Source organism: Nuphar pumila, chromosome 8 (assembly GCF_984573655.1).
Source record: "Nuphar pumila chromosome 8, dmNupPumi1.hap1.1, whole genome shotgun sequence".
In the NCBI taxonomy this organism is placed as follows: Eukaryota; Viridiplantae; Streptophyta; class Magnoliopsida; order Nymphaeales; family Nymphaeaceae; genus Nuphar; species Nuphar pumila.
The window spans coordinates 19,932,961-19,953,144 of record NC_143256.1 but is presented as its reverse complement, the minus strand read 5'-3'; the positions used below and the strand labels follow the sequence as shown (position 1 = coordinate 19,953,144).

General features: G+C 38.3%; 1 protein-coding gene across 1 annotated transcript in view; it reads left to right on the top strand.

The window, feature by feature from the left end:
- Nucleotides 1-1,103: 1,103 nt before the first annotated feature.
- RGS1 (REGULATOR OF G-PROTEIN SIGNALING 1) overlaps nt 1,104-20,184 on the top strand; it is a 39,741-nt gene continuing 20,660 nt past the window's right edge. Inside the window, exons 1-6 of the mRNA XM_090015282.1 lie at nt 1,104-1,423; nt 1,911-2,031; nt 7,227-7,290; nt 7,423-7,507; nt 7,643-7,716; nt 17,804-17,995. Coding sequence (XP_089871408.1) covers nt 1,344-1,423; nt 1,911-2,031; nt 7,227-7,290; nt 7,423-7,507; nt 7,643-7,716; nt 17,804-17,995 — 616 coding nt within the window. The 5' untranslated portion in view covers nt 1,104-1,343. The remainder of the gene's footprint in view (nt 1,424-1,910; nt 2,032-7,226; nt 7,291-7,422; nt 7,508-7,642; nt 7,717-17,803; nt 17,996-20,184) is intronic.

Here is a 20,184-nt window from a genome sequence, read left to right as displayed (position 1 = left end):
GTTCATGCTCTTTGCCGATAGAGGAGGGTTGCTCGTCTGTCTTATGAGAGATTGGTAAAGAGGGCGGTCAACCTTCTGTCGGTGACTCTGCATCTCACCCGAAGGGTTATGCACACAAACTCGCCGGATCTGCCCTTTGATCGGTAGATCGGCCATATCTGGCCCTTGATCGGCAAATCTATACCTTGATTGAGAGATCCGAGCCTTGGACGGCTGGATCCGTTCACCGATCTCCTTAATTTTATTTAACACTTTGTGTACCTGCACCAGAGCAAATGAATTTGATTAGTAGAGCAGTGGAGCGACGGCGGGTAGCACAACACAACGACGACACGTAGGCTCTAATACCTTTGATAGATCGCAGTCGTCTCATGATCGGAAGAGAACGGATCGAAGAGGAGCACGCCGTTACGCTCGTGATCTCCAAGGATGGTAGTAGTCATAGCCTCTGCAAGGTGGGCCGACCTCTCATGCATGCATGGGATACTAGACCATTGAGATGGCCCTTTCAACGGTCCAGGATCCTCTCATTAAAGAAAAATTAATCCTTCCTAAATGAGAGGATCATGCCGTTTATGGCCACAGATCCTAACAACTACTTTCATCTTTTTTTCATCAGGTCCATATTTAACCCCACACGGCTAGATCTTATTCAACACTAGGCTGAGATTCTGATTTTAAGCAAAAAATTCTCCAGACTCAGATTTGGATAAATTCTCATTCATATCTGATCCGTTTGCGCCCTGAGGACCTATTGAACCAAGGATGTAAACTGTTTGGATTCGGGGGTCGGATGTAGCCAATATCATATTCAACTAATAAGATGTGCATATTTGAATTCTAATTCAGATTTAGATGGTGAACATAGCCGATCCACTTTTTTGTTTTGTTACTTGTAAACGGATTCGAATATGTCTGATTTGGTAGCAGAAAAGCAAAACCATATTGGCACTGTTTGATTATAATCAGTTGTAGTTTTGGCTAACCAAACGGAATTCGAATTCCGTCCAGTATCGGAACGGCCGAAAATTGGGGGTTGGGAAAGATTTAATAAGTGCACCGTACGCAGTTTTCCCTGCGCATTCGGGGGAAGAGAGTGTGTCCAAAAGATTAAAAAAAGTGGGAAAAGGGGAAAAAGCAGTCTTAGTGCTTTTCCTAGTGTTGCCGTTTCTGCTTCCTCTTCCTTCTCCCCAATGAAGAAGAGCAACAGATCGTCATCTTCTTCTTATTTCTATCGCAGCTGCTTCGTCCTGTCACCATCTGGACCCAGCGACGGCCTCTGCGTTCGATCCGATCCGTCGCTTCTGACGACGTAGCGGCCGATCAACGTCCGATCCGATCCGATGGGGGACGACTGTGCCGTCCAGGGAGGGTGCCCCAGCGACTGCGTCGCCATCTTCATCGCCGCCCTCGCCATGATCACGTACGCAACTTTCTACTCTTTAACTGAAATGTTCTGAGCAGGGGGTCCTAATTTATCTTCCCCTTTCAAACGATGCTATAGACATAATTGTACAGGCAATTTGTTCAAACTCGAGAAGTGAAGGAGCACTGGTGATCTTCAAAATTGTAACAATATCTTTCACCTTTTTACTACGTTCCCTCTGTTAAGGAAATCTTTGCCTTCAAAGTACATACATTTTCACACATTATCGCAACGGATGTGATAAAAACATTCGAGGAAGACGATGGGGCTAAGAGCTTGTCTTTGTAAGCTTCGAAAGTTTATCATTAAAAAATGGACCGATGCTGAGAAAGTTTTATGCAAGATCTGACTCTTCTTTTCTTTATTGTTCGTTTATTTCCAATCAGTTTGAATGAGCAAGCATGCTGAACTTTCGTCAATTTTGCAGCTGTCAGCTAACATGATCATGTACCAATTTACTAATTGTGGGTTTTTTGTTTGTTAGGCTTCTTGTTCGTGCCATCTTCCCGTTTATAATTTGCAGTGTTCCAAAATTGAAAGCGAACACCTTATGTTCTCTGATAATTCAAATATTGGCAAGCTACAATCTTTTATTTTCCTTACTGGTATGCTTACTATATTCTTGGATTATTAGCTCTATAATGAAATGATGATCTTCCACTAACGCACAAAAGCTCACAATGGGTGTCTATTGGAGACACTACAACTACAACCCACAAAAGGATATAAATGAAAGAACACAATAAGAATAATAAACTTTATTTCTCATGGGAAATGCTTAAGAAGCATTGAGTTACAATGGAGGGGATCACCCCCTATATATACAAGAAAATGAAGAGGGAAGAAGAACTCTTCTTTAGAGTCATTGGACCTACTCCAACAACTCTAATTCTATATATATAAAGTCAAGTCCAAATGCGATCTTGATTAGATTCCTATTTCTACTTCGAAATGAACTAGATAAAAATAAAGATAAAGAAAGAAAATAAAAAAGAAATAAAAATAAATATTATATTATTATATTACTATTATATACTATATATATATATATATTACATTTTAACACTCCCCCTCAACCTTACTGTACAATGAGTGAAAATTTGTTTAAGAGAAGGTGAAATCTAGGAAAAACGAAAGGTTTGGTGAAGAAGTCCGCTAATTGATATTCCGATGTAACATATGACAGATCAATGGTGCCATGTAGATATTCCTCTCTAATATAGTGACAGTCCATCTCAATATGTTTGGTGCGTTCATAAAATATTCGGTTGCTGGCAATATAGATCACACTTTTATTGTTACAGCACATTCGTGAAGCTTGTGTTGCTTCATCTTTCATGTCAGCTAGCAGACGTCTTATCCAAACTATTTTAATTATCATGGTCGTCATGGTTCAGTATTCAGCTTTGGTGGATGATAGAGATACCTTTTGCTGCTTTTTGCACCGTCATAAAATTAAGGATTCATATAAGAAAACACAAAAACCAGTGGTTGAATGTCTATTATTGGGATCACCTCCCCAGTCAGCATCAATATAGGCAATTAAATCTAATGAGGATGAAGCAGACAGGAAGATACCTCGTGAAAGAGGGGACTTTATGTATATGATAATATGCAAAACTGCTCCTATGTGAACAGAAGTGAGAGCATGCTGAAACTGGCTAGGTGTGTGTACAACGTCAACGTGTGCTATATCTGGTCTAGTAATGGAAAGATATGAAAGTGCTCCAATAAGTTGTCTGTAAGGAATGAGATCATCAAAAGGTTCTCTATCATCAATTCTCATTTTAACATTGACAACTTCAGGACTGTCCACTTTCTTATCATCTGTAATTCTAAACTTGGAAACAATATCAAAATAAAATTTAGATTGAGATATCAAATACCCACGGGGAGAATAAGCAACTTCAATTCCTAAGAAATATCTTAATAATCCTAAATTAATCATTTTAAAATGAGTTTTAAGAAGCTTTTTAATGTTTTCAACTTCCTCTTTGTTACCTTCGGTGATGATCATGTCATCCACATAGAGAAGAATAATAATAATCCTTGCATCAGAATTCTTAATAAATAAAGCAGTGTTAGTCAAACAAGATTGAAATCTAATATCAAGCATAACATGACTAAACCTGCCATACTAGGCTTTTGGTGCCTGTTTTAGACCATAAAGAACTTTTTCTAAGTGGAGAGCTTTACCCTTAGGGATACTAATACCAGGTGGAGCTTCCATATAAACTTCTTCAACTAAATTTCTATTGAGAAAAACATTTTTCACGTCCATTTGAAATATGTGCCATTTTCTAATAGAGGCTAAAACTATTAAAGTCCTGACAGTGGTCATTCGGGCAACTGGAGCAAAAGTTTCTTCGTAGTCGGTACCATATTCTTGGGCATATCCCTTGGTTACTAATCTGACTTTATACTTTTCAATGGTTTTAATTTTGTAAACCCACCGATAGCCTATAGGTTTTATGCCTAGAGGAATATCTTGAATATTCCAAGTGCTAGCCTTTTTTAATGCTTTCAGTTCTGCCTTCATGGCTTCTATCCATTATGTATGGTTTTTGGCTTGAGTATAGGATGACGGTTCTACATATGACTGTATTAATGCAATAACGACCTTATATGTGGGTGAAAAAGATTCGTAGGACAATTTTTTCAGGTCTAAAAATTTTGGATGACCTTCTGGTTTATACTTTAGAGTATTTTTCTAATGCACATGGAAGATTGGATTCTCTACGTCTTGAATATTGTAGACTAACGTCCTTATGAGTTTGCTCTTTATTATCAGCATTATGTTTAAAATCAATAGTATTTTGATCATTGTCTAAATCGTATTCATGATCACATTCATTAGATTTTGAAGTCAAATCTATCAAAAAAGAATATTCAGTTACTTCCTTGGGCTTTTTAAATTCAAAGAAACTTTCTTTTTTTTCAAGAATGATACATTTCTTGATGCATACATTTTTTCATAAGGAATGACATGGAGGGAGAGTTTATCATTCTTGTTGGTGAAAATAAAACATTTGCATCCAAAGACCCTTAATCTAGAGTAATTAAGAGATAAGTTAACAAGTTTTTCAATTAGAGTGATATTTTTCAAACAAGAAGATGACATTCGATTAATGAGATAGGTAACAGTTAGGGCAACTTCTTCCCAAAAACCTTTTGGAACTTGATTTGCTATTAATAAAGTCCTAGTGGTTTTCATAATATGTCGATGCTCACGTTCGGCTAGGTCATTTTGTTGTGTTGTGTATGGACAAGATCTTTGATGTGTGATGTCATGTAAATTGAGATAGTCTTTAAATTCTTTGGACATAAATTCTTCTCCTGAATCAGTGCGAAAATGAAAATATCATTTTGAAATTTATTTTTAGCCATTTTGTGAAATGTTTGAAAGTGTGACAGAACTTCAGATTTATGCTTAAGGAAGTAAATCTAAGTATGCCTAGAAAAGTCATCGACAAAAATTACATACTATGCATATTCACCTTTTAAAATGACCGGTGCAGGACCCCAAACATCCAAATGTATTAACTTAAGTGGTCTATAAACAAAAGTTCTATCATGAAATGATAATCTTTTCATTTTGCCAAGAATACAATCTTTAAAAGTAAAACCTTCAGAATTACAAAATTTTTCTAAACTTGGAAGATGTTGATTTTAGACATATGGGGATGACCAAGTCTTTTGTACCATAACTCCAATTCTAGTTTCTGAACATTATAACAGAAAGCATTCTTGGGCAATTCCAAAAAATCTATATAATAGAGTCCTCATTCTTTATGACCTTCCCCAATCAGCTTCCCTTATTGGCGATCATGTACCCAATAACCATGAGAAAAAAAGGAGATATTACACCCATAATTAGATATTTGAGAAACAAATGAAAGATTTAGATTTAGTTTAGGAATATATCTAACTTCTGGAATAAAGAATTTTTTGGATTTATGAAGTTTTTCAAAATTTCATATTCCTTTTATTTCAAGAGATGTACTATCAACTGTGAAAACTTTTGACACACTTGAGTTATTGTTAAGATACTCAGATAAACTATTGATATTTGGGGTCATATGAAAAAAACACCAGAGTCAAGGAGCTAAGGAAAGTTACCGAGATCAGAGAAGGATGAAATACCTGCTCCGGTCGAGGCTTCAGTTAAGGAGGATGCTCCTTTGAGAAGAGGTTGAAGGATCTTCATTAATTGAGCCATAGATACAGGTATATCTTGATCTTTTGATTCCGATCCAACATATACGACTTTCTTTTATTTTCTTTTTTTTAACTTAAGACATTGAGGCCTATAATGTCTTGGCTCATGACAATGATGGAAAATGACTTTTATTTTGTCAAAATCACCATTTTGTCTTTCAAAGTGAGGCGGCTTATAAGTACTCCCATAATTTTCCTATCTAGACACAACTAAAACAAAATCATCTTCATGTTTTGGATTATTCTTCCTAAGTCTATTTTCCTTCATAGTTAGTTTCTCTGTAGTATCAATGATAGAGGGAACTTTTTCACGATGTAAAGGAACCAATTTGGTTGATTCAAATTTCAGCCTTAAACCATTTATAAACTGATAAAAATGTTCCATATCGAGTTGCTTTTGGCGAAGCTCGATATCTTCGGAACAATGCCATTTTGGTTCAAGAAGAGCCAATTCTTCACTAAGTTTAGATAACTCATTGTAATATTTCATAATAGTTTTGTCTTTTTGAGTCATCGTTCAAACTTTGTCTTGCAAATTACACACATGTGCAATATCTTTAAGGAAATACATATTTTTAAGGTATTCCCAAGCTTTATCGGCATGCTCAAATTTGGTTAGACTGGAGCATTTCTTAATGTTAACATTATTAGTTAGCCATGACATAATTTTGGCGTGCTCTATCCTCCACTCTTTCCATTTTTTTTCATAGGTCGCCAAGGCCTTATTCTCTTCTTCTTCCGTGAGAGGTACTTCTTTGTCATTCTCAATTTTTGTGAGAACTAATTTTGGTTCCAAATCGAAACCATCCACTATACCCCACAACCCTTTACCCCAAATGTGGTTAGTTGGTGTCATTTAATTTCATAGGTATGATGGTGACTTTATCATTGTCTTCCATCTTTTACAAGGGTGAGAAGAGAAAGAAAGATAGGTGGGAGAAGAAAAGAAAAGAAGAGAAAGATCATAATCACAAATTTGCGTAGCCAAAATTTTCTCCAAACGCCTTATTTAAAAAAGAGCACTTGAATCACGAACAAGATGATGAATCAGTCTTTGCTAATGAGGCATGAAAAACGAGATGAAAATTCTCTAAGATCTAAAAAAGTTTCAAGGCTTTGATACCATGTAATGAAATGGTGATCTTCTACAAACGCACAAAAGCTCACAATGGGTGTCTATTGGAGACACTACAAGTACAACCTATAAAAAGTATGAATGAAAGAACACAATAAAAATAATAAACTTTATTTCTCATGAGAAATGCTTAAGAAGCATTGAGTTACAATGGAGGGGATCACCCCTATATATACAAGAAAAGGAAGAAGGAAGAGCTCTTCTTTAGAGTCATTGGACCTAGTCCAACAGCTCTAATTATAGCCGTTGGACTAGGTCCAATGACTATGTATCTAGTCAAGTCCAAATGGGATCTTGACTAGATTCCTATTTCTAGTTCGAAATGAACTAAATAAAAATAAAGATAAATAAAGAAAAGAAAAAGAAATAAAAATAAATATTATATTATTATATATATTACATTTTAACAAGCTCTTCTTTCACTGAAAGTTACATTGACACACTCAGGTATCTATCAACTATCTGAAATTTAAGCGCAGGCATTCTTGGCAATCATGCTATGTTTGGGCAGGTAGGATTTCTCTCTTTTTATGTGGTGCAATCCTGGAATATCTTCACTTGAGGGGCACCATTTGTGCTGATCAGAGTGTTCAAGTTTATATGCAGTCAAGCATCTTGTGACATTTATATTTCCTACTTCCAGTATGGTTTGAGGGACCATTTGGTTTTGGCTTGTTGCTGAGTTGCCGCATAACGCAAGCTTATGAATTGTATTATGTGTTTGTCAGGTAAGTCATGATATTCTGACGTAAATATTTATGTTCAACTGAGGGCCTCTAAGACATCATGTCATTTCATTTGAAGTCAGTGTTTTTTTCAATTGATAACATCTCTTCCTTTGTTTTTTTTCAAATGATGTTTAGGAGGCGTTTTCCACCTATCAAATCATATATTCTGCTTCCATTAATTTTGTTTCCATGGATTGGAGCTGCTACATGTGAGTACTTTCAGTTTTAGCAACAATTCTTATTTATATTGTACAGAGACTTTCTTATTGAATTGTACTGCCATTTTTTAGTTTATTAGGCCATAGAATCCTTTTAGATTAGAGTTATTTGTGTGAAATTTGATTGCAATTATACTTCAATGTCTGTGGTTTTATCTGACTTAATGATTGTCACGACTATTACCTAAATTTATAGTCTAAAGATTTGTTTAGCAAGCTAATTTTTCCAAAGTCATCCTTTCCAATGTTTTTTCAATCTGGAAACTGATACGCATGCATAATTGCATGTATAATGCACAAGGCATTTACATATGTATTACGTTTTATATACATGCATACATGCATGTACCAATGTGTACAATACATATATGCATGTACATATATATGAGGCAAAAAGACTTAAGAGGCTTAAGTAATCCAAGGTAAATGACAAATCCATAATAAAACGCATAAAGGGAATATGGCCAAACCAAATTTGATGTAGAAAAAGCACTACAAAAGGAAATTTTCTCTGCTTTCGTTTCGTGTGTTTTTAGTGCCTAAATGCTTAAACATACCGTACTCACTACTCATCCTGTCACTGCATTTCCTATTGCTTTAATTGGTGGTGTTTCTGCTAAACTCTCTAATTTAACCTATGTTCAGTCATTGCATTTCTTTGTGGTTCAGCATGTCCTTAAAATGGGAGTAAAACTTTATTTCTCATTTCTTGCTTGAAAAATAGACAAGCCATTTAAGCAGGATTACATCATAATAGTTGGAAACATGTATCATTCTGATTAATTAATATATATCTATATCTTTCTCTCTCTCTCTCTCTCCCTATATATATATATATACACAGAGAGAGAGAGAGAGAGAGAGAGAGAGAGAGAGAGAGAGAGAGAGAGAGAGAGAGTTACCTCATATGCGTTTCAGATTACAGAATCATTCATCTTGCTCAATATGTTTGGGATGAAAACATGGTGCCAATGATTCTTCTCAAACATGCATTGACAGCTGTGGACTGCATGAGCCAAGTTTATTGACAGCTGAGCTCTTTCCAGATGGGTTTCTCAACATGAGATCCACATGCATGCACACATATGTTCATGTGTATGTTTGATTCAGCATTTCCTTAGTGGGAGTTGTTTACTACCATACCAGAAGCAGAAGCTGGTAGTTCAAATCCTCATGGGCCTTTCTTATTGTATACTGAATAAATAAAAACAATAAGGTTGTTGTCCTTGCTCTAGGTCAACCCTGGTAGTCAAATGACCAGTCAAGCTGACACATTTGTGCTCGTCTTCATCCAATGTAACGACCCCAACTCATACCCCTTGAAAATGTGGATTTTTTTTTAAATCAATTGCGAAAATTTTCTCAGAAACCTGGGGCCTTTACAGTTCCACTCTCAATTGGATAAAACAATCAACCACAATAGAGCTTACATTTATCATTTCAAACCATAACAACTCATTATTTATTAATTATAAAAGAGAGGGTATCTAACATTAATTGCAAAAGACATATCAGAGTTATTTTAATGACATAAAAGTAAATAAATAAAAAGACTGAGCCATACTGTTCCTCTATGAACTGTTCAGCAAAAATGTGACACTCGTAACTCTACCAAATGCTAGTCGCTTCACTGGTCTCCTGCGGCTGCGAAAAACCACAAATAGAGGGTGTCAGAAATCCGAAGAATTCTACGTACGAATCCTTCTAATGAAATACATGAGCATAAAGAATACATATAAGATTTCATGCAATAATTTAGAGGAATACAATTATGACAATTACATAATTCAAGTAAGCATTCATGCAACAAAGAACATTTATTAAGCATAAAGGAACATTTAACAAATAACAGGGTCACAATTTAAGTAAGCAAGTCATTTAACATGCATTAGAACTTAAACATCATGCATCCACCAACATGTAATAATTAAGAAAACATGTAAAATGCGTATGATCTAATGCATAGCAGGAATATGCATGATTTATGTGCAATGCATGAACACTTTATTATCTTTCTTAGAGTTTTCTTTTTCATATGTATGCCCTATTAAATGCATACAATTTAAGTTCCTCTTTTTAATTACCGTTGCCCGCGGATACACCAAACGAGTAAAATTTTTGGAGGTTAAGTGGGTTTTTCAGGGTAATTTAGTACACAAATTGTATTTTATTACTGGGTTCTAAACTTAGCCCTCAACTGAATCACCTTCGGAACATTAGACCTTCACATCTAATGTCGGGACAATAGAGACCCTCCACGCCCACAAGTGCCACTTTCTTTGTATACTAAAACAACAACTGTGTCGAATACACCACCCTCAGGTAAAGTGACAGACTCTTTCTAAAACAGTGGTCAGGAGAAAGAACCTCAATATCGGGTTTAGGGGTCAAAATAAAGCACACAGAGTTTTTGTATCCTCGTGGTCCCCCAAAATCGAATATCTAAGATTCTCATTCTTCCGATGGATGATATCAAAACATATATTACACTGTTCTTATTCATTATCTTTTTATTAACAGCTAATTATTGAGTTTTGCAATTCATCATGCAAAAACAAAGACAAAAGCTCTTATCTACCCCTGCGAGAACCATCACGGGACTCTTGCCCGTGGAAACACATAAAATAATGCAATATAGTGCAATAAAAATAAATGTGATTTTTGCGATGCATTTAAAATATATAAAAAAGAACAAACCAAAGCTCGAGGCTCACCAGGCCTGTAATGATTCATTTCGAACATCGATGCATCGTATGCAAAAATCATAACAATATGCAATGATACCAACTGCTGGAAAGTATGCGGAAAGGTATAACAAGAATGCTTAATGCATTCACACGGTCCAATGAATGGACAAACCCAAACCCACAATGGAGAATATAAAAATAGTCCACTAAGGGACAACACAAGAAGCCTTTAAAGAGGCAATACATAAAAATATATGAACTTTATTGAATGAGGGCTTGAAAAGCCATAAGTTACATAGGGGATTACCCCTCTATTTATAAGCAAAGGAGTGAGAGAGTGAGTGAGAGATGGAGGGCATTGGGAGGCCCAACAAGGACACGTTGGGCCCCCAACGGTCACATTTGTGACCGTTGGGGGTCCAACGACTCTTAGTTGGGACCCCCAATGCAATGCATTTACAATCACGAAAAGAAAAATAAAAGTAGGAAAAGAAAAAAGAAACGGAAAATAAAAAAGTAAAAAGACTGAAATGCCCTTATTGGGTAGAATTACAGAAATACCCCTTATCGGGTACAATGTATATATATGTTTATATATATATGCATGATTATATATATTTTAACACCAACATGATTCCAAATGCACATTCATTCATACCAATTTAACAATGTGCATGGGCTACCACAGTCATATACATGTGTTCACCATCCATTTGAATTTGCTTTCATGTAATCACTTAATACACATGCATTCATTCATGATTCATAAGTACATGAGAACATTTATGCAGGATTGTACACGCTAAACACACAACGATTTCATGTATGCACATGCACTTGAAACCAATCCATAAATGCACGATAATTAAACATGTCTCATAAATGTAGGCACATGAAACTTTTCATTCATAACATGTGTTAACATCCACACACATGAACATAACCCGGATCTAGAAATTGAATTTCAGGGCTGCACACATTCATATCGTGTATGCACCTGTACCAAAACAAACTTTGCAATAACATGTTAAGAGGCATGCATTCATATCCAACATGCTAAAATCAAACTAAAGCATAAGAAGTATTTCATTCATCAGATTAAGTCCACTGTACTTTAACAAAAATCTGCAAAATAATCACATGGCTAGGCACGTTCTTTTTCAGTGTACACGAGCACTAGGAATCACTCGAAATAGTATATTGCTAATGCGTATCGTATCAATTCCGAGCATATGAAACCAAACCCCACTCTTTTATACACAACAAGCCAGCTTTAGTTTAATTAACAAGTCTTGAAAAAATTTAAAAAGCATAACTGAACACCCAAATTTTTTTTGAAGACCCAAACAGACTCATTCGAACATGCTCACATTCACGTATGATCGTAAACAAATCAAATCATGTGCGTGTTCAAAAGAATCTAACATGAACATTAAGCCTATTTGTGTATACTTATTCAACAATACATATATATTCAATGGTTTCAATAAGTACACCATTACACACATGTTTTCTGAAAAACATATGTATACAACATGATTTCAAATGCATACTTTCATGCTTTTACACAACGTATATCAAAACCCTCTGTTGGAAATCGATAACAGGTAAAGGGCTCTTAAAAGAACCCCTCCCATCAAGAATAAAAATTCTGTTATACTAGTACAAAATTTTTATTTCAAAAAAAGGGTAAAGTATACAAAAAAAACACAGCCATGGAGGATGATCCATGGGTCATCCTCTATGGGATCTTTAAGAACACATACTCTACACGTTTTTTTCATAGATTTCCCAACCAAAATATTACATGAAATCGAACCGGCATTCGATTTCTCACTTGAAATCAAAAGAGAAGACCCATACCTTTGATAAAAATCGAAAATAGAGAAGAATGATGGTGGAACAAGGGCTGTTAGAGAAGCGAACCCTCTTCTTTTTCTTCTTCCTCCTTTCTTCCTCTCTTTTCTTTACCTCGGAAGGTTGCATCGTCGCACATGCGTACGACTATAGGCGATATAGGACACGGGTTACGGGGCACGAGCGGGATCCGTCGCGCAAATCTGCGGAAGTGTGAAAACTTATAATGTTGTAGCCATACTAAAGAACATAAAGGGACAGGGTACAACCCTTGTCCGCCTATCAATCATTAGCGAAGGGATATAGGCGTAGCCCCTGCCCGCCATACTACTGGTAACCCTAAGAAGGGAGCAATGGTAGGGCCTGCCCTGCCGACGGAGAGTATGAGCGACAGGGGCCGAGGCCCCTGTCATACCGAATCTGACGAGTGGGGGGGGCCCAAGGCCCCTGCTTACCGGAGAATAATGAACGGCCCTTGCCTGACAAACCTCGAATGGCAGAGGCTGAGGCCCCTGCCTGACAGAACTAAACGAACGGTAGGGGCCAAGGCCCCAGCCTGACAGACTTCAAATGTCAGGGGCCTCGGCCCTTGCCTGACAGTATAGCGGACGGCAGGGGCCAAGGCCCCTGCCTGACAGACTTCAAATGTTAGGGGCCTCGGCCCTTGCCTGACAGTATAGCGGACGGCAGGAGCCGAGGCCCCTGCCTGTCAGACATCGAATGGCAGGGGGCCAAGGCCCCTGCTGACATCGAATTGCAAGGGCCGAGGCCCTTGCCTAACAAAAACGACAAAGTGGGAGGAAGAGCATAGCAGGGGCTGCCAGCCTTCCGACAGCTCAGAGACAAAGAGGGGGGGGGGGGGGAGGTGCGGCAGGGGGGCCTCTGCCTGACATAAACTCAGGAAGGAGGCAGGGGCGATCCCCTTGCGTGACATAGACTCAGAAAGAAGGCAGTGCGAGCCCCTTGCTTGTCGGAGCAGAAGGGCAGCAGGGGCATCGCCCCTGCCTACCGAAAACAGAGAGGCGCCAGGGAGCAAGCCCCTGCCTGCCGAAAATAGGGAGGCGACAGGGGACAAGTCTCTACTTGTCGAAATCAGAAAGGGAGAGAGAGGGGAGGCGCGGAAAGGGGCCATCGGCCTCCTGTCGACCTCCCAGCGTGTAACGACCCTAACTCCTTTTTTTTTTTATGCAGAAACCTTCCCAAGGATCTGGGGTCCTCACAGTTCCACTTTCCATTGGATAGCCCATCACCACAAATATACTGACAATTACCATCCATGAGTAGTAACACCAATCCTTTATTTATAAATCTTAGTAGATTGTTCTTATCATGCTTTATACAACTAAAGAGTACAAGAACTGAAGATAACAATGGAGCCAAGAACAACAAAAACAACACCACCCTGCCACTGCCGAAACTGTCTAACCAAATTGTGACCCTCATCCATCCTCAGTGAACAGCCCATCCCTCACTGCTCACCATTTCCTGTAAAACCAATGAAGTAGAAGGGTCAGAACAGAATTCTGAGCACTGCTATTTCAAGGAAATCAGGTGAGACAAAGAACATGAATAAGATTTCATATGTTGATTTGAGTGAGTGCAGATACAACAAACGTGCAAAATCTGACCAGGCATTTATGTGACAAATTGTTTATACTCCCAGCTAAAGAACAATAACACATAGCAATAACAAAACCTTTCAACATGCTTTTAAGAAATGAATTGCATCCCTTTACCATATCATGAACTAGAGATCATTTCAAATTATGTATGACCTAGTGCAAAGAAGGAAAATGTATGACTTCCTTATTATCTTACCTTTGAATTTGATTTTTCTTTTCATATGCATGCCCTTGTTTAATGCATACATCTTTAAGTTTCCCTTTTTAATTTCCATCGCCCGCGGATACACCAAACGGGTAAAATCCCCGAGGTCAAGTAGGTTCCTAGGGTAGCTTAGCACACCATTTGTATTTTATTACTGGGTTCCAACATAGCCCTCAACCGAGTCACCCTCGGAACATTAGACCTCCACATCTAATGTCGGGGACACAAGAGACACCCCACGCCCACAAGTGCCTCTTCCTTGGTACCGAACAAACTCACAACTTTGACTAACACCACTACTCCCGGGTAAAGTGACAGACTCTCCCTAAAACCGTGGCCAGGAGAAAGAACTTTCATATCGGGTTCTGAGGACCAAATTCACGCACACAGAGTTTTTGTATCCTCACAGCCTCCCCAGGACTGAAAACTCTAAGATCTCCATTCTCCAGATGGAAGACCTCAGATCAAAAGTTACACTGTTCTTTATTATGTTTTTATTTAATTCAGTTCTTAATTTTGCAACACCCTATGCAAAAGTGAAGTGTAAAGCTCGCATACACCCCTGCGAGAACTCGTATGGGACTCCCGCCCACGAATACCATGTGAACAGTGTAGTAGTGTGCCATACCATCTTACGTTGTGTAAGTGATGCAGTCAATGTGGAAACAAAACCAACTTTCTTAACAAAGTGCATGAGTTATCTCATCATATGCATGTACCATCCATGTACAAGTGTCTCCGTGACACCACCTACCTCTTATGCATTCATCCATCGTTCATAAATTCATGAGAACAATCCATGCATGATATCACATTTTAAAACCCACATTGATCCATATATGCATATGAGGACATTAACCAATACATGCTTCCATGTAACATTCCACATGTTTCAACAAACATTCATGATTAACACGAACAACAATATTCTAATCATGCTCACATTTAAGTATCATGAAATAAAATGTTATCATTCATCCATTCAGCGGCAATTGTGTAAATCCCAGCACCTACTAGGAAGGAGTGGTTGGGCTTGCCAATCTCGGGCCTTTCGTTCTACTGTCTAAATAGTCCATACTACTTAGACTGCTGGCTGGACTAACTAAATTGGATCATCCAGCCCATCCACCGATCATGTTACTGCACACACCTTCATAATAAGAGCGAAAAGAAACAAACAATCTGTTTCCCTTACGGTTGATGGCCTTTACAACAAAAGAACGACACCCTTAGCAACCGATTATGGAGGAACAGTAACAACATTTAGAAATAATGCTGATAACATCAACCATCGGTACTCAGTGAATGTATCCAATGAGTCAGGCTGTTGTTATGCTTGTTACAAAATTTGTGCAGTCCCTGCACCGAACTTTTTTTTTTCTACAATTTGATACACAGATTGAAACAACAACCATAATCTTCCATAGGTTCTCTGATTTCAAGAATTCAATGCTTAAGTTCAAAAACAACAAGATTTCATGTATGTAGCAATAACAAGATTCAATCCCACAACCATGTTTTCCTTTTTCAGGTGCATAGCAAGAATCATGATCTAAATCCACACGCAAGATCATCGAGTTTTCCTGATTTTAAACTACCATTCCACGTTATTTTCTAAAACAAACAATTTCAGATAAGCCAAAGAAAATATCATGTTATGTATACCGTAATCCACTACAAATCAGGGCACAAGAGTTTTAACAAAATCTCTAGTTCAAAACACCCCATACACACCCAGTCGATGTTCATCGATTTCCAGCTAGAGAACCCCCAAATCCGGGGTATTCCAAGCAAGAACTGGGCTGCCGTAACCGGCTGTCTTCACCCTTCACCGATCCCATGTCGGCCAAATTTGGGAATCTTAGGGTTTAGGGTTGGACCGACATTATTCCTCAACCCAGATCACTACCCCTAAACACCCCTTCCCCCATGATTTCTTGAAAGAAAAACACTAGTAATAACCTGAAATTCTATTCCCATAACCTCTCTCTCCTCAAACCCTCATACAAGATCGAACCCATGTTCGATCCCTCACCCATATCCAAGAATAGTCGTACCTTTTTACGGTGATTTTCCGGTGGCTGGAGGCTTTCGTCGCGAAGAGATGCAGGCTAATGGCTCTTCCCCCCTACAGCCGTGTAGGGAGACACTCGCAAGACCCTTGACAGGTGCGGATGGTCGAAGCTCTGTTGTTGAAGGGCTCCTTCCTCCAAGGTGCGCACCAATCGTGAGAGGGAGGGAGATTGAGTGGGAGAAATTAAAAGCCTGACTGAGGGGATTCCCCCCCCTTTTATGCCGAGCTCCCTCTTTCCTCCTCCTTCCGAGAAAAGAGGGGTTGGTTACGTTCTGCGTAACCCCCCTTTCACCCTCTCGAGTTCTTGAATGCAAGAATCGTGCTTGAGGCACGATTCTTGTTCTTATTTTCACTAAGACTCGTACTCGGGTCCGGGTCAAAACCCCACGACCCACAATACCCAATCCAGCATATGCATGGATCTGGGTCTTCCCGAACTAACGGATCCTCAGTTGGATCCTCGTGGGTCCAACTGTGGGTCCGACCCTAATACTTAATTATTTACCCAATTGAAAATTTTTATTATAATCTTATTTTAACACCCATTTATTGATTCCTTCACGGATCCGGATATCGGGTCCTAGATCCAATTCGATTAAGTATACCTATTTCTTCCGGGTATTACACAACGTACACAGAGAAAGAGGGGAGAAGGGGAAGGCATGGCAGGGGCCGCTGGCCTCTTTCCGGCCCTTCGGCAACCCGAAAAAAGGAAGACAAAGAAGTAAAAGGAAGGAGAAGAAGAATACCTGGGGAGAGGCGGGGCGGTGGCGTCGGCCGTCATCGTCGTTGCTGCCGCATGCCGGGAGCGAGAGAGGAGAGAAGGAGGAGGAGGAAGAGCGCACGGGTGAGGGCTCCTCCCTCACCCTTGCGTGCTCTTAAAGGCAAGGGGGGCGGGTGGGGGGGGGGCGCGATTTGGGAAAGCCCAAAGGGGTTTCCTTTTTTTCAGTCGAGGGGGGAGGGGGAGAGCGGCGCGGGGGATGAAGAGGGCTTTAAAAACCCTCGCCTCCCTGCGTCGGGTGTTATAACCCTAATGGGTTATCGGGTCCGGGTCCGATCTGGATCCGACCCGAGTCTGATTTTTTTTCATGGGTTTTACATCCAAGCTCATGCAAGCCTAACTGGAATGCTTTTTCATTTTTCAACTGCATTTCTTGGGGATTAATTTAAAGTTGTAAGGATTAATCCATGGTTGGTAATAGCCTGTCCTTAAAGGTCATGTTTTTTATTTTTTAGTCTGGTTGTCTGGATCTGTACATTGCTATAAATCGTGGTAAGTTTATAATGATATTTTCCTTTTATTTGGAGTACAGTTAAAATATTTGGATATGCTAAATATTCAGCTTGGACTGTATGATAATTATGTGTCATTCTACTACTTGATAGCGTGCCTTTCTCTTTATTAAATCTTTTTCATCGAAGTTTGAAGCTTATTGCACCTGCTAACATGCACTCCATGGTTGCAATATGATGGATTTTGTGCGATGCTTTTCTTCCCTTTTCGGTCTGGTTGTGCTTCTGAAAAACAGCGCTTTTTGTTTGCATAAAGCAGATATTCACTTTCTTTTTAACTAGAGATGCCTCTATTTTTCCTTTATTCTTATTTACAGAGATATTTTTATTTGTTCTACAGTTATGAATATAATCAGACCTTTGAACAATCGTTGCCACATGGGGAGACAGTGGGTAATTCCAGTTGTATGTCTTCACATGTTATATGTTCTTGCGTTGATTGGCATCACCTGCGCTGTTCGGAATATTGAATTCAGATTTGATGAATTCAGGAAGCTATTGTTAGGCATCATCACATCTGGTGTTTCTGTAGGTAGTATTCTCAATTTGTTTTTTTCTGACCTGTTTGTTTGATAGGGAAGGTATTCCTGACAGTATTATTAGGAAGCTTTGACCTGCGAAACACCTGGTTCAATGCTATTTCTAGAATGTCCAAGCCCTAAGATTCCCTTGTTCTTAAAACTTGGTTGTTTTATTTTTTGTTGCCACATGCAAAATCGTCCACCTTGACATGGTCATAACCCTTAGGCCAGTCCAGATGCATCTTTGATATCAAATGTGCTCAAGTTGACCTGTACCTTGAATGTACTATGATAATCATACTGCCAAAACTATCAACCTGCAGCAGATACTAATGCAACATTTTGTTTATCAAATACATTTTACAACATAATTGAAGCAAAAATATGACAAAAAATGCAAGTAAATAGATGCAAGCATGATTGAACTAGAAGAAACTGGCAAGAATCTGGGTCATTGTTCCTAACATTTCTTTCAATAAGAAATGCTTTTAGTTTGGCAGGTTTAATTTATTACATTTCCATGTAGCTGCTCTTGTTTTCTGGGTAGATATGTCTTACAACTATGGAGATAAAAAAAGAATCTGTGGAAATAAAAATGAATCTTTATGAAAAGCTACAATGCATTTTGAAGTATTCTATTTGGATGTGATGGAAATTCTACTTAAAAAAATACTGTTTAATTTGCACCTTTGATGAGCTATTGGAAGCCAAGCCATAACCTAGGATCACTAGGTTAAACAAGAACTGCTAAGAGAATGAATCATTTCTGATATGTAGGAAACTACATGGACAGCAACTATTATGTAAAGAAACTACAAAATATTAATTATTACAGTGAATCTAAAAGATGAAAATGATGTCTATAAATAAAGAATAAGTTATACCAGTTACAAAAGATAAATAGCAACAACCTTAATTCATCAATATTCAACCCCTCTTAACATGTCTTTTCTAGGAGGATTTTGCAGAAGCAGTCAACCAAACATGTCTAAATTAACTACAGTTTAGGGCCAATTACATGTCTCCTTTAATTGATTGATTATTGAAGACAAATTTCAAGACCCAAACTTAGGACTTTACCGATAGTCAACAAAATAAAAGCAAAACTATTACTGTATTAAATCATGATGGTGAAGAACTACTTCAAATCAATGAGTACATTTTCTCATGTCTCCTTTATTTGACGTCTCAAAACCAGGAGGGATTTGAATTAAATCAACTTAATGATTTGGTCTGTTGTCAACCTCCTTGATGGGAAAGCATTTCATCCTTTATCTTCTCTTTGACAAATATGAACTTGCGGTAGAAAAACCCCAAGAGAAGCAAAGGGGGGCAAAGGAACAACAAGTGCTATGACACAAGAAACTACTCATCTTGGTCTGTCGACACAGTATTTTCCCTTTAATGCTGATGTGCTTAGGATATTCTAACTAATGCTCCAACGACCAATTAAAGAACTGTGTTTTCTAGAAGAGCCCACTGAACTATTGCTTAATTAGATCTTGGCCTGTCACAACTTAGGGAACTTGTCGAACTTGTGTTTTTATATACATCAATCTTTTCTAGGATATGTTTGCAAAAAAGAACAAGAAATTCCAGATCTAGAGAAACAAAGATCTGGTGAACTCATGAAAATCATGTAGCCGTCACATGATGAGGGTGGGTCATGCACGACATGGCTAATGGTCAACCCACTGGGGGGGGGGGGGGGGGCATGGTTAAGATTGTCACAAACTGGAAACGGTTTTTATTTTTGGAAAACCCATAACACACTACTTGCATTAAATCCTAAGTTTTTATTTCAAATAAAATGTTTTCTCTAGGGATTGAACCGATTTTTCTCTGGGAAAATTAGATCAAACCCTTCTTCACTAACATAATTCAAAATTTACGAAGGCTATTTATTTGAACAACCTTAATACTTTGAATCTGGGCTAATCGGCTAAGCCCGATTTTCCCGTATTTGAACCCAATACCCGTTTTGTATACATTTTTTGTTAGGGTTTAAATCATAGCCTTTCTCACACGTATATGCATGTGTACACCTCTGATTCAGAGTGTATGCACACATATTAGTGTTGTAATCAAATTTTAATTAGGCTTCAAGAGAACCGATTTTAACAAAACCGATTTTTGAGGGTTTTTTATTTAAAAACTCCTCTATCCAACCCCGAATCCTCGCATGGGAGGTTCGGTACAA